The 15,861-nt window shown below is 39.2% G+C and overlaps 1 protein-coding gene across 2 annotated transcripts in view; it reads left to right on the top strand.

Moving 5' to 3' along the window:
- The first annotated feature begins 14,977 nt into the window (after positions 1–14,977).
- Positions 14,978–15,861, top strand: part of LOC149157997 (Protein kinase superfamily protein) — a 349,830-nt gene continuing 348,946 nt past the window's right edge. Inside the window, exons 1-2 of one of the 2 annotated variants that reach the window (XM_089436081.1) lie at positions 14,978–15,405; positions 15,479–15,590. In XM_089436081.1, the coding sequence (XP_089292207.1) occupies positions 15,337–15,405; positions 15,479–15,590 (181 nt within the window). In that variant the 5' untranslated portion in view covers positions 14,978–15,336. The remainder of the gene's footprint in view (positions 15,406–15,478; positions 15,591–15,861) is intronic. The other variant, XM_089436080.1, reaches the window with a different exon arrangement.

The following is a 15,861-nucleotide window of genomic DNA, read 5'->3' as shown; positions in this document are numbered from 1 at the left end:
GACATCCATTTCTGGATCGAAATTTGGGGACCATCTATTCAAGTAGAGGCCTCTTGAGTCCATGAAGTACGGGCCGCTTCTGAAAATAAGGTTCCGGTCTTCTTTGGTTTCAAAGAGGAACGTATAATATCCTCTGCCACAAAATCTTATTGCTATTTTCCCTTGAATGTTAGCACTCCAGTTACGCTCCACCCATTTCTGAACAGCTCTGGGGGAGGGCCACAGTCTAGTAAATTGACCGAACAAACCTCTTTCGGCTAGAGAGATAGCTGCTTTCCTTGGGAGGAGGTAGAGAAATTTCAGGGATATCAGCCAGTTTTTTAACAAACTTGGTTGTTGTTGGTTTGATTCGAGGGGCACCATTTTCAGAGATTAGTGAAGCAAAAATCGCATCTTGTTCATCAGTTTCCTGCAGCTGGGGGGAGTCGCACCCTGCCATGAGGGGTGAGGGACAGAGAGAGAGGCCAGCAACGGGTCTGGCAAAGAAGGGGAGGCAGAGCCCGAATGCGGGGATGCCAAGGGCGCAACCAGGAGGCCCAGCAACAGGGGCTGCCAGGCAGAGGGCTTGCAGAAGGCAGCGGAAACTATGGCTGGGCAAGGGCACGTGGGAGCTCCAGTTCAAAAATCGCCATTGATGTGTAGCATGATTTTCCCATATTACAAAAGATGAAAGTTACATAAAAGTATGTACAATATTACAAGACTAACCATAGCCAATTCAAAATTATGAATCCTATTATCATAGGACCCTAACACCACCAGATTTGATTCCCTAATCCAAAAGAGGGAAGTCTTTCCATTTATATTTTTTAGGAAAATTTGAAAACAAATGTTTTCAATCTTTATCTATTCATCATCCAACACATATAAGGAAAAACATGAGGGAGTAAACTCCAAATGCATTTATTCCTTCGTCTCTGCGAACTACCATACATTATAGATAGAGCACTCATGTAAGGCCAAAAAAATAAGAGAGAAAAATGCGAAAAATAAACCTAATGGCCACTCCCACAATGACGCACCATGTAAGAGAAAGAAACATCTAAATAATTGATTAGGTGCTTCTCGGTGCTTTTAAGACAAGTAACATACATAGAAAGGGTCTTGATATAGGAATATTTTGCAGGGCCAACACCACATTTGACTGCAAAGTCCTTTGGCACGCAACAACTAAAAATGACCACAACACCACATGTATAACCTAAAAATGACCATGACCTGGGCCATGCTCATGGTGTTGCTCGACCTCCTCATGTATTTGATCATCGAGAGCACTAGGAGTGAACATAGGCTCGGTGGTGGTGCGTTCCACATCACAACGAAAAAACAAAACCCTAGTGCTCCTCTCCATACTTCCCTCTCACCTGAATTCACAAAATGTCAACTATGAATATGGAATATTCATCTGGTATTAATTTTCCCATTAATGATAAATATTGTGAAATTTCCATGAATGCACGAACTGGATATTATTTTCCTAACTAATTAGTGGTTTATTTTTTTATGACAAATATCAAATAATTCACTGTTGCATTCTTCACAAATAAAATATGTCGCGAAATATAAAATTCAGGAACTAAGAAATATATGTGCACACATAAAAATCAACACAATAATTTCGGACTAATAGTTCCCGAAAAAACCCCGGAGGGAAAACTGATGTAGCAGATGAGGGTTTATTTTATTATTATGCAACAATTTAGAGAGTACAATATTTTGGATGCCCAACTGGAAATCCTCCGTCAAATATACTAGAAAAATATCTGGGGGATCATTTTATCCCTCTGCAAATTGACTGGCCCTCCACTGGCTTGCTCACACTTCTCTTTGGAAATGTGCACTGCCTAGCCTAAAATAACTCACAGTACTTGCTAATTGGCTCCAAGTAGGCCATCCATCCTCCCTCTACTTCTAGAAAAATTTGCTTTGCCTCCCGAATAATCTTTCCAGTCTCTGACAACTGAAACAGTCCCATTTTGACAACTTACACTATGGTTTCTGGCTACTCGCATTGAGCCTCTTTTGCGGATAATTCAGCCTCCTTCCTCCTACCAATCCAAAATTGGAGAAACACTAGAAAACCTTTGGAAATCTCTTCCTCAAATTCTCTGCTTCTCCCTCTCTCTGATGCTCGATCTCTAGCTCGAACTTCTCCCTTGTTGAATCAATACAACTGGGTAGCTCGATCTGCCTTGGCTAACTCGCTCTCCCTCTTGTGTCTTCTCCATCCCATCAACTTGCTCTTATAATCTCTTGTTGGAGCATCAAAAACCAAGATCTAATCGTGATCAATGACTAAGATCATCTTTGACTTGATCCAAGTAATTTTCTAGAAGTCTCTGGAGAATAAGTCGATCTCCTCAATTAATTCCCTTTAATTATCCACTTTTCCTAAGTTAGACTTAGCAAATAATTAAATGATGGCTAATTAATTTAGTTAATGTGTTTCGCAAGCTTATCTCATGAAACCTTTTCTAGGTTTTGGAGATCTCATTTTCCTTAGCCTCTTAGACATGAATAGAGAGTAGAACACTTGTCTGATGCTACCATATCATCCAAAAACTAACACTCCCTCTTAGCAAGGAAGGTTTTCTCCACTATACCCATTTGTGCTTTGAAATAGATGAACTTAACTCTCCCTAGAGATTTCGTGAGTATATTTGCAACCTCCTGTCTATGGGAACATGTTGTAGCTAGATTGCTCCACACTGCACACAATCTTTGATGAAATGGTATCGTATGTTTATATGCTTCGACCTATCATGAAACAATGGATTCTCAAAGAGCTTGAATCAACTCTGATTATCACAGTAAATACTGGTTGCCTCCATCTTATGACTAAACAAACTCACTAGCAGCTTCCGAAGCCAAATAACTTCACATGTGGCCTTGCTAGCTTCCATGCACTTTTCTTTTGCAGAGCTCGACACCACAAAATTTTGCTTCCTGCTGCACCAAGACACAACCCCTAATCCAACGTTGAAGCAAAACCAATATGTGCTCTTCTGATCCATTGAATTTCCTACCCAATCTACATCCATATAACCACATAACCTGACACCATCACCTCGAGTATACCTCAACCCATATTTGATTGTGTTGTGCAAATACCTTAGTATATGCATCGCTTTTGTCTAGTGCACTCTCTTAGGACCCACCATAAACTAACTGAGAGTGTTGACCATGAAGCAGACATCTGGACTACTGTTGACCAGATACATGAGGGAACCAATGAGCTATATATACAAGGTTGGGTCAATCCCCCTGTCCTTTGATGCATTGATCTTCCTCTATTTCGTAATCATAGGCATAGACGTAGGCCTAAAGTACTGCATCTTGAACATCTTCAGAATCTATGTAGTGTATCTCCCTTTACCAAGGAATATTTCCCCTTCCCTCTATCATACTTCTAGGCCTAGGAAGTAATGCATTAGTCCCACATCCTTCATGTTAAACTCTACTGTCAGGTTCTTCTCGCAGTCTTTTATCAACCCTAATGACCCAGACAGAAAGAGGTCATCCACATACAACACTAGGATGAGTGACTCACCCTCTACCATAATATAATAAAGGTTGGGATTTTCATCACTCTTAATGAATCCCATCTTCTGCGAGTAGTTGTTAATCTGACCATACCATGCCCTGGAGCTTGTTTGAGCCCGTACATAGCTATTTTAGCTTGCACACATGTGTGCCCCTCTCATGTGACTTAAAGCCCTCTGGTTTTTTAATGTATACTTCCTCCTCTATCACCTTGTTCAAGAAGGTTGTCTTGTCATCCATATGATAAATTTGCCATACCATATGTACTGCTAAATATATAACGGGTTGGGTGGAAGTATATCTAGCAACTGGGGCAAAGGTCTCCTCATAATTTATGCCTTGCTTCTATGCATACCTCTTTGCCACGAACCTAGCCTTGTACTTCTCCACACTTCCATCTGCAACATACTTGATCTTATAGATCCACCAAGAGCCCACAACTGACCTATCCATAGGTCTCGACACTACCTCCCAAACATTGTTAGTCATCATAGAGTTGTACTCCTCTACCATGGAATCCACCCACACCTGATGCTATGCAGCCTCCTAATAGCTGGAAGGTTCAATAACCTATGTCACCAATGCCAAGTACCTATATGGTTGGCTGCATTCTCTCTTATTCATCATATGAGCTCCTACAAACTCCTCCACATCTCTCAGTGTTTGACAAACTTCCCTGTTGTTTCAACAAATAGTTGTGGGAGGGTCGACCAACTCCTCATCCTGCCTCTGTTGCTCAGTTTGTTGTGATATCATAGGATCCCTTGCACTTGAGGTTGTGCTCATACTAGTAATTGTACTAGATCCATGTGATTGTCCTTGTTGTTGTCCTTGCGGCTAGACCAATAGAGCTTTTGTTGGCTCACTCTGATCACTTGTTGGCATCTCGCAAGATCCCTTGAAAGCTCTGTCCTCCATAAAATTTACATCACATCTTACGATAATATTCCTAATGCTAGAAACATAGACCCTGTATGCCTTTGAGGTTTCGCTGTACTAAAAAAAGAACCCCTTATTTGTAGTCTATTCCAACTTAGTGCATTTTTCATCTGGTATATGGTAGTAAGCTATAGTGCCAAAGATCCTAAAGTGACTAACTTCCGACTTCTTCCCTAAGAAGACTTCTTCTGGTGTTATCTTCCCCAATGACTTATGAGGAACCCTGTTTTGTATATACATTGTTGTGTTACATGCCTCCGCCATAGAAACTTGGGCATGTCCTGGTCATACAACATAGCCTTTGTCGCCCCAACTATAGACCTATTCTTTCGCTCCACTACTCCATTCTACTATGGATTGTAGGGAGCTGTCCACTCCCTCTCGATGCCCTCCTTCTCACAAAAACCTGTGAAGTCACTATTTATGTACTTTCCACCATTATTTGAGCAAAGCACCTTGATCTTCTTTCTTGTCGCATTCTCCACTAGTAGATCCTTGAACTCTTGGAAGCAATTAAAGACCTCATCCTTGGTATTCAAGAAGTGGATCTAGGTTTTCCTAGAATAATCATCGATGAACGTGACGATGTACTCGTACCCTCTAAGAGATCTAGTGGACATAGGGCCACAAATATCTGATTATATAAGCTACAACACACCATTTGATCTACTGTCACTTATTGGGAATACTGCCCTAGCATATTTCCCAAGTACGCACCCCCTACACAGATCATCATGTTTTGTGCTCAATTCTAGAACACATGTCATTGTGTCCCTAAGCATCTTTAGTGCTCCATGGTGTAAATGACCCATTCCCCTGTGCCATAGTTCATTCAAGCCTCTCTCACTGATAGTGTTGCTAACTAGTGCCTTCGGAGAGTCGATCTGCAACTTGTACAATCTGTTACTGTGAACTCCAATCCGCCTCACCTTCTTCCATTGGTGCCTGGTGAACACCTTCTTCCCTACAAAGTGGACTTCATATCCCTTATCCTGTATTTGGGACATTGAAAGTAGGTTCATACCCAAGTTTTTCACATGCAACACATCTGTAACACTAGTGCTTGCTCCTGAATCCCTTTGAATCTTGATGGTACCTATTCCAACTAGAGTACATTTAGGATTATTTCCCATCTAAATATGGAAGTACATCTACTCTTCCTTATAGCTAGAGAAGTATTCTCTAACTCCTGTCATATGAGCTGATGCTCCACTATGTATATACTAGACTCCCTTTGAAGTTGAGCTAGAGAGGCAAGCTATTTGAGTGAATTCATCCTCTAATATGGAAGATAAATTTGTAGCCTCCTGAATGTTAAATCGCTATGTGACCATATTGGAGAAACTGAGAAATTTATTGGTGACGTCCTGGGTATAATTTCCACGTGCTTTTCTCTTCTTGCCTTGCCCAAATCTGCAACTACAAATATTTTATGCCTAGATCTTCTCAACGAATCAACTGATCTGCTCACTCTAACCCTGTATTTGACAAATCCACTGCCTGCAAATTATTCTCTGAGCAAATCAAACTTTTCTTGCACTCTACCTTTGGAAATCTATTTCTGCCCAGTAATTCGCACCACCTAGCTGCCTTGTGTAAATATGAAATTTGTTCTTTATATCTCCCTCTAAAACTGCATGATCTCTCAATCTTTCACATCGAAACCTCTGATCTAATAAAAAATGCTCTGGTACCATGTGAAATTTCCACGAATGCACCAAGTAGATATTATCTTCTTAACTAATTAACAGTTTATTTGTTTATGGCAAATATCTTCACAAATAAAATACATTATGGAAGATAAAATTCAAGAACTGAGAAATATATGCACATAAAAAAAAATTGACATAATAATATATGACTGATAGTCCCCGGGAAAACCAGTGCAACAGATGAGGGTTTATTTTATTATTATGCAGGAATTTAGAGTATAATAGTCTGGATGCCCAACTGACAATCCTTTGGAAAATATATTGATAAAATATCTGGGAGATAATTTTCTCCCTTTGCAAATCAACTGGCCCTCCACTAGCCTGCTTGCAGTGCCCTATGGAAATGCCTACTACCTGGTCTAGAATAACTCGCATCGCCTGCTAACTTGTTCCAAGTGGGTCGTCCAACCTCTCTTTGCCTCTAGAAAAATTTTCTCTGCCTCCCAGATGAACTTTTCGGGTTCCGACAATTGAAATGACCCCTTTTTGACAACCTGCACTGGGGTTTCTGGCTGCTCACACTGGCTTCTGTGACCTCTTTTGCAGACAACTCGACCTCCTTCCTCTTGTCAATCCTACATAAGAGAAACATTGGAAAACCTCCAGAAATCTCTTCCTCAAATTCTCTGCTTCTCCCTCTCTCCGATGCTCGATCTCTCGCTCGAAATTCTCCCTCGCTGAATCACTACAACTAGGTAGGTTGATTTGCCTTAGCCAACTCACTCTCCCTATTGTGTCTTTCTCCATCCCATCGATTTGCTCTTATAATCTCTTGTTGGAGCATCAACGACCAAGATCTAATCATGGTTGATGGCTAAGATCGTCTTAGACTTTATCTAAGTCATTTTCTAGAAGTCTCTAAAGCATAAGTCATTCTCCTCAATTAATTCCTTTTAATTAGCCACTTTTCTTAAGTTAGACTTAGGAAATAATTAAATGGGGGCTAATTACTTTAATTAAGGCGTTTCACAAGCTTATCTCGTGAAACCTTTTATGGGTTTTGGAGATCTCATGTTCTTTAGCATCTTAGACATGAATCGAGACAAGAACATCTCTCTGATACTACCATATCATCCAAAAGCAAAAAAATATACACTTTAAAAAGTTCTGTTTTTTTCTAATAAAAAAATTATAATATTATTTGTAAAAATTATAATTACATATTTCAAATGATTATATAAGATTTTAATAACTATTTAAGAGATTAAAAAAATCATAAATCCATGATTATTCATTAATAATATTAATCTATATTCACCTTTGAAAGATCACAACATGCCTCTCAAATATCTATGAACTAGGATAAAATGTTTTGTGTGTGTGTGTAAGCCACTCTATTACTGAAGAAGACATTTACATGCCAACGTTCTTTGTGTTACTAGTCTGCCCATCGGGAAACTAACCCAGTAACACAAATTGAGTGTCTTGAGATTATATGTGTCCTGTTTCAATATAGTGACAGTAAGAAAGCAAAAATTGCTCCAATGAACATGGAGATACATGAAAGAAAAAAAATAAAAGCTTTGTTTTCCAAAGTTATTATAGCCTAGCCAAAACAAATATTCATTGAACATTGACTGTTAAAACATAAAATTGGAGTGCCTCGAAACTTGGAGAAGCCATGGAGAAGGCCATGGGTGCTAAGCCTCGCTGAGAAGCACCATCTTCAGATCGCTATCGAGCCACAAGCCTGGGCAACCATAATGAACCACCACTAAACTATCACAACAAACCATGACCAAGCGTGCCCAATGTACCACGATGAAGCCTTCCCAACAAACATAACCACAAAGAGTGGACTATGACAAAGCATTCTCAAAGAACCACAATGAAGCCTCCCCAACAAACATGAGCACAAAGATCTTTGAAGAGCCCAGGGGAGATGACCACATTGAAAGGCTTTCAAATCTTGTGCTACTCGCCACCAACCATGTAAAACCATTACCCAGATTGCTTACGAGAAGCCACAAGATCCCTTGAGAGGATAAACTAGAAGACTATGATGAGATTAAAACCGTTTGCTGACCAAAAGAAGGTAGAGCATTGTCTTGGAGAGCCGAATTGTCACTGAGAGCCTTGGTGGCCAGCTGAGACCCCATATCCACCATGCACGCTTGGGTGGATTTAAATTGTCAATCCAGGGGAGGATGGCAACAAAGACCCTCCAATTTCGTGAAGTCCAATGCAGACCAATGTATGGGCCAACCATCGAGTGCCTAGACAAAATTAGGATCGCGGGCACGACAACCATGAACCAACGACCAGGAGATGCTAAGCATACTAACATCATTGAAAAATTAGGATTGCAACGCACCATGTTTGGAAGCAGGTTTAACGAAGACGACAAGTGAACCATCACGCCACCACAGGACAACCTTAATGGGAGCTGCTTTAGATATTGATAACGTTGCATAATGAGATTGCAAGAGATGGGAGAATGTATGGAATCGAGGGGCAATTAATTACTTCCATCACACCAAAATTAATCCAAGCATGCCAAACCGCAAAAGGACTTATGCCATGGGCTAGATGGCCACCTGATCCACACATGCTCATCATCACTACGACAAATGGTTGAAGTATGCACCCATCGTGAGAGAAAGATAAAACATTATTCAAAATAGTCTCATATAAATTTAAAAAACGAATAATATAACATATGCTCTTCACAATATGTCTATTTCATTAAATTAACCATAAAAAATTAACTAAACAAGTAAAATGTGAATGAAATTAGTTTGTACCTAATTGTTAACTAGTATGTGGTGTGGTTTTATTTTCTAAATTAATTTGTACCTAATTGTTAACTAGTGTGTGGTCTTTTATTGTCCACTAAATCATAAATATCTTTCAATAATATATTCATTTTTATATTTGCATATATGTTTGTGAAAAATAAAGAATAAGTATAATTTAAAAGATCAGTAGAATACACTAAGTATGATTTGTAACTGATTTTACTAAAATAAATGCTTGGCTCTTATCATTGTCAATTTTCAACTGTACCAATAGGGTTGCCTTCAGTCATTCTATTGGCGGACATGTTCATAAGGGGAGTTATTCAGTGATTCTAGAGACACTGAAACCACTATAAATTTTGAAGAAACACACCATGTACACAACGATGAAAAACTCGCATCCATTCACAGCAAAACCAGAGAGCATTGTAACCCAACTATCGCAAGTTGTTTAAAAAGAAATAATATTTCATTGCATGACCATCTTTAGTGATGATGTGCGTTGAAGACTGTAAAACGTCATTAATATCCCATAACAACTTCCTTGTTGCAGCCACTTAACCTCCTCCTTCGGCTCTCAGGCCAGCAGTTTCCATTGCAAGTTGAGACAGAGAGGCCTGTGCAAGCCATACCAGGGCTCTTTGTGTACATAGAGGTCGCTAGAACGGATATATCCATTTCTGGGTTTTAGCTCCCCTGCCTCCCGAAACCCTTATTATTCCAATCTCTGACTCTAGAATTACATGAATCGTTTCATACGGAAAAGAGATCAGTGTTAATGTCGAACTAAATCCCCACACAGGGAGACGTGAAAACTAAGTGGCCACTCGTTTTTCTCAATCTGAGTATTTACTGCCTCTGAGATAATTAAAATGCAGTTGAAATTTTCAGGGCATTTATGAGCAGAGCAGCGTGGTGAGCAGTGTGGTCAGCAGTATGAGCAGAGCAGTGTGGGCAGCAGTGAGAGCAGAGAGCAGTGAACAATGAGCAGTGTGAGAGCAGGGAGTTTTTATGCAACAGAAGTATCGAGCAGCGAGCAAGCAGCAACAAATGCATTCAAACATGACAAAGGAACCAGAAATTTCAGAACATGTGGAGACAAATGATTTAGGACAAGTGAAAATTGCCTCATCTGCCAAAGCTGGGAAGTGGGTTTGGGTCAATGCCAAACAATATCGGGGCATTTTAAAACGAAGAATAACCCGTCTAAAATGGGAGCAAACAAAGAAGAAACGGTCTAAAAAGAAAAGTAATCGAGCCCTTCACAAAAATCACTCAAACAAGTCTCCTCCACAAGCACGTGGCAACAAGAAGTCCAAAGGAAAAGTTATTGATGATTCTGCCTTATATAGTCCCACATCCACACCTCTCACCTGGTCATCTGATCTTTATGTGAGAGAATTGTTAAATGCAAAACAAAAGTTGGAGGTTTTAAAAGCTAAAGGATAGGAAAGAAATCATAAAATTCATATAATAACGGTTGAGAACAAGGCGTTAGCAGAAAGCAATAAAATTTTAAAAGAACAAGTGGCATTGCTACAGGAAGCTCTCCTGATAGGGAAGACAGAATGGCAACGCATGAAGGCGGATGTGCAAATCATAAATAAATTTGTAGTGGAAAGTACAGAGGTGGTGAATATGAAATCATCCCAGGATAAAGGGAAAATGATTGCCCAAATAAACAACCATGAAGAGAATGCAAGAGAAGAAACAAAAGAAGATTCCACCAAAGTTTCCAAAACTTGGGCTCAAGTTATTAGCAATTATGCTAATAAGGAAGGAGAAACAAATATTCAGGTTGACAACATGCAAGATAGTGAAGGCAAGGAAAGACAAAATAGGGCAGCAAACATAATTGTTAAAGGGGTGAAAGACTACAGGAAAAATGAATGTACTCTTGACCTTGCAAGAGACTTCTTGAAAGACACGTTGCTATGGCAAGGTCAAATATGCCAAGCATGGAGGGTGGGTAAGTTTAACGGGGAGAGATCCAGGCCCATAAAAGTCATTATGCCTAGCTTGCATGATAAATATATTATTCTAAGCAAGAAACATCTCTTGAGGGGTTCTCGTTTTTTCCTATAAGAAGATTTAACTGTAAAACAATAGGAGGAAAGAAGGGAGGAAATTTTAAAGGTTAGGGCAACAAGAGATGAAGGAAAGAGAGCATAGATTTATAAATGAAAAGTTGTGATAACGCAATTTGGACCTCCTTCCAGAATAGCGCAGCAAGATGGTAATAAAGAAGAGGCAACAAACTCTTCAACTGGAAATCAGAAAGCAAGTTCGGTATGGGAAAACAGGGACAAAGACTCAAATGTGAGTCTTGCATGTTAAAATAAATAGCAATCAAGTCATACCCAGGTTTCCTTAAGATTAGTTTGTTGGAACCGCAGAGGTTAGCCATGGAGATGAGGACCTGGGTTAGGGCCTATTGTGGAAAATAGAGATATAATTTGCCTCATAGAAACACATGAGCATGAAGGGTGCAAGACACCTTTGTTTGAAGGATACTGGAAGATGACAGTGTGGAACAAGGCTGCGGGGAATGGCAAAGGGCATGGGGGTATCATGGTTTTAGTAAGGGAGAAAGAAGGTCGTCTCATTTAGTTAGAAAAAGAAGACTCAAATAAGCAATTCATTTGGTTTAAAATATCAGAAAATGGAAACCACATCAGAATTGCAGCATGCTATTTTGCACCACAGGTTTCAAAAATCTACAAAGGTAGAGGGCTTGACCACAAAGATCCATTTGTAGCTTCAAAAGCAGATATTGCAACATATTCGCAACTAGGTGAAGTCCTTATAGTGGGTGATTTCAATGCTAGGATTGCAAGTGAGCAAGCTAGCATTCCTTGTTGTAAAGATGATTGTGACTCTATTTGGCTTACAGAAGAAAGTAATCATCAGTGGGAAAGAATTTCAGAGGACAAGGGCTGCAATCTCTTTGGTGAACAATTTCTTACTCTATGTGGGGCCTTTGATTTAGTCATTTGTAATGGCTTGACTAGATGGGCAAAGTGTGGTAGATTATGTAATTTGCTCGCATGGTTTGTGTGAGAAAATGGAGGAAGTTTTGGTTAGAGACCAGCAATGGGATTTTAAATCAGATCACAAGTCAATTTATTTATGTTTTTCTTGGATTGGAAGAAACAATTAGAGTAAAAAATTCAGCATATCCAACAAAATCTCCCACAGGGCAGAATTCTTTTGACCCCAAAAAATTGTAATACCTTCAAAATGACACTAGAGAGGCTCTTTGAGAAGGAGAAAATTACAATTCACAACCTTCATAGTCATGAATTAACACATTTAATTCAATGCACACTTGCAAAGTGCGAAAGAACAAAAATTAAGAAGTCTGAAACAAATTGCTTTCCGGTTAATGCTTGGTTTGACGAGGAATGCAAAAAGGCAAGGAGAATGTGGAAAGAGTCAAACAAGGATAACATAAAGCTCAAATCTTACAAGCAGTGATTAAGCAAGAAAAAAGGCCGATTTCATGGTTTCTAGGAGGGAAGAAATAATATTCCTTGGGAAAAATAATCCCAAATTATTTTGGAAGGAGCTCCAATCGAAAAAGATACAAATTGGAAATAATATTACAGCTTCTAAATGGTTTGACTATGCAAGACAACTCTATGAACAGGTTCCCAAGGTTGACCCTCCCCCCTTGGTCAACACTGATACTGAACTCTTCACTGTACAAGAGGTAGAGATGGGTATCAAGAAGTTGGGTATTGGAAAAGCAAAAGACTTAGCTGAACTCCAAGCAGAATATCTAAAGTGGGGCTCAAAGATTCTTGCACCTCACATTACAAAAATCTTCAACAACATCATACAACAAGGGCTCCCCACAGATTGGACAACTAGAATGGTAATACCTATTTTCAAAAGAGGTGACATCAATAATCCCTCCAATTATAGGACCATCATGATAAACCCTTTGTTTGCAAAGCTATTTAGAAGCATGCTAGAAAACAAAATTAGCAAGTGGGCAGAAGAAAGAGATAAGCGTGCTAAAGAGCAAGCAGGTTTTAGACCTAAGAATTCCACAGTTGATCATTGCATAACTTTAAGGCACATCATTGAAAAAGTTTGGGAGAAAAAGGAAGAAGTCTTTTGTTGCTTTGTTGATTTCAGAAAAGTGTTTGATTCGATTCCTAGGGATAAACTTTGGCAGAGAATGGAGGAACTTGGGGTTCCTAAACATTTGAGAGTAGTTGTGCATAGGCTGTATGAAAAGGTGAAAGTCAAAATTAGAACTTCAGCATACATTTCTAAAAGTTTTAGAAGCGATATTGGGGTCAAGCAAGGTTGCCCACTGTCTCCTACCCTTTTTGGTTTATATATCGACAAGCTTGAGGAGTGGTTAAATTCGCAAGGGGGTGATGGTATTTATTTGTGAAAATTTGCTATAAGGCTTCTTTTGTATGCAGATGACCTTATTCAGATTGCTAAATTGGCTCTTGGTTTGCAAGAGCACTTACTATCCCTTGAGCATTTTTGTAGAAGGGTGGGGATGCAAGTCAATATCAGCAAAACGAAAGTAGTGGTCTTCTCTAAGGAAAGAAAACATAACCAACATAAGTTCTACTTTGAAGGCAACATTCTGGAAGAAGTTGTGGATTACAAATACCTCGGAATTGACTTCAACAAAAATCTAGTTGGAGTGGTTGTAGAAAGAAAAGAACTTTGGGATCAAAACAGGTGTAGAGAGGTAGAGTTATGGGACTGGAAGACCACTCAAACTCTTTTTGGGCTTCTAGTGATTCCGGTGATTCTCTATGGTTGTGAACTATGGGCTAGCAATACCTCTGACATGTAGTGGAGACAAATTGAGAAAATTCAGAAGCGTTTGATTACAAACAAATTTAAGATTAAAAGTGCAGTTCCTTATAATATCTTGTTAAGTGAAACAGGGACTGCTCTTATTGAAGCAATTGCTATGGTGCAAGTCATAAGTTATTTAAAAAAAACTGAGCAAATGGAAGAGGGTAGATGACCTAAGGTTGTCTTTAATGATAGATTGTGTAAGAGCAAAAAAACTTGGATGCAGCAAAATAACAAATGGTTTAGTAAATGGGGTATTTGCTTGAATGCGTGTCCCATAAACAACAAAGAGATAAAAGCTTTTGTTATGGAAAAGTTCCACAAATGTACTTGGGATAAGGAGTTAGGAAGAAAGAAAAATTACTATATTGAAGTGTTTAATCCCACTCATAATCATCAACCAAAAGCATACATAGAGGCCAATATTTCTTGGAGAGCCAAAATTCTTATTGCTCAGTTAAAGACTAATTCTCATCAACTCCGTTGTGAAATAGGGCGCTGGAAAAGGCCAAAGGAAGTGTGAGAGGAAAGGGTATGCATTTTTTGTTCTTCCGGAAAAGTGGAAACAAAAAAACATTTCATTTTAGAATGTGAGGCCTCAAAGACAACAAGGAAAGTTATGCAGATATGCTAGCAGCTAGCTCTTGGGATAATCTATTTAGTGAAGGGTTGTCGAGATGCTGGGAGCATTTATTGTGAAGCTTCATAGAAAAAGGGCCGAATACATTAAGCAGATGAAGAAGCAATCTGTCCCATAAGCTATCTTTAGCCTCGTGGACATTAAAATAATCTCTCTCTTTCTTTCTTTCTTCTTAACTAAAACATTCTTCATCAATTTATTAAATATCCAAAATAAAATAAATGCTTAGCTCTTAACTAAAGCATTCTTCATCAATTTATTAAATATCCAAAATACAATAATACCTAGTTGCCCTTTTTTTATTATAATAAAATGCTGCCCACCTCTCAAACAACGTAATATATTAATCCATATTCATGATAATCATGGTCAATTTAACTCGAATCAATAACCTATTCATGATAAGTACAATTAATCACCCATAAATAATTAATATTGCATTTCTCAAGCATGGCGTTCCTTTTCTTCCAAAGATCTAGCTACACTTGGTGGTTTGAATAGAAGTACGGTAAGTACCAAGAACGACAACTTGTGACACGGAAGTTCTGCGACAACTATCAAAACACTGAACTGAATCGTGCTCGGGTCCGCTGCCTTATATACCCGCGGCTTAACAGCCCACCGTTGACACTTGCATCAACATGAATTGGTCAAGTTACAACTTGACGCATGGCTCCTGGATGTCTATTGCAACTAATTCAAGTTCTATTTTGACGACATTTGTGCCCCACACATAAATTGGGAAAATTTGGTTGGTTGCTGTTAAAGGGTAAACTCGGTTGCACCCCAAACGTGGTACTCAGATGATCCACAATTTAAAACTGATAATTGTACGTTATTCCCCCTTCATATATTCTTTTTCCCGTTTTCCTGAGCTCGTAATCGGGCCATGCCCGACCTGCCCAATTGAAGTCGCAACTCTTATAGTGAGATGGCAATGATCAGGCGGGGTGGGTGGCTTTTGCCATCACAGTTACACGGCACTCCTTTGCAAACTAAGGTTTCGCCCTTCTCCTACTCCATGTGGAAATTCGCCAACAATTTGTTATTAATGTTTTTATTACACTTGGCAGCTGTTTGGCGTGAATAATAGAGCTCGCCCACAGAAATGGGGCTCACACTCCAAGGGCCTAGCAATATCTGCTACCTATTCCCAGACCCCAGACATATCGGACGTGATACAAGGTCAGACTTCCTTTAATTGTTGTTTGTTTGTTTGTTTATTTGCCTAGCACTTGGTGAATTCTCTCTAAATTCTCAAGATACTTTTCTAGAGAGAATTTGAAGCTCACTAATTTTAAAAGGCTGTTTCAGTCAGACGTCATAGATATAACAATTTCCCCACTCTTTATCATTACTCAAGCCCAAATTAGTCTATCGGAGTTCATTATAAAGCTTACTCTATTATCTAAGATTTCTTCTATTAGATTCTCTAATGCAATGACAGTTCCTGTCG

This window comes from Pinus tabuliformis, chromosome 5_2 (assembly GCF_031772625.1).
Source record: "Pinus tabuliformis cultivar Carrire ecotype Pingquan chromosome 5_2, CPIR1, whole genome shotgun sequence".
Taxonomy (NCBI): Eukaryota; Viridiplantae; Streptophyta; class Pinopsida; order Pinales; family Pinaceae; genus Pinus; species Pinus tabuliformis.
This window is presented reverse-complemented; position numbering and strand designations above follow the sequence as displayed.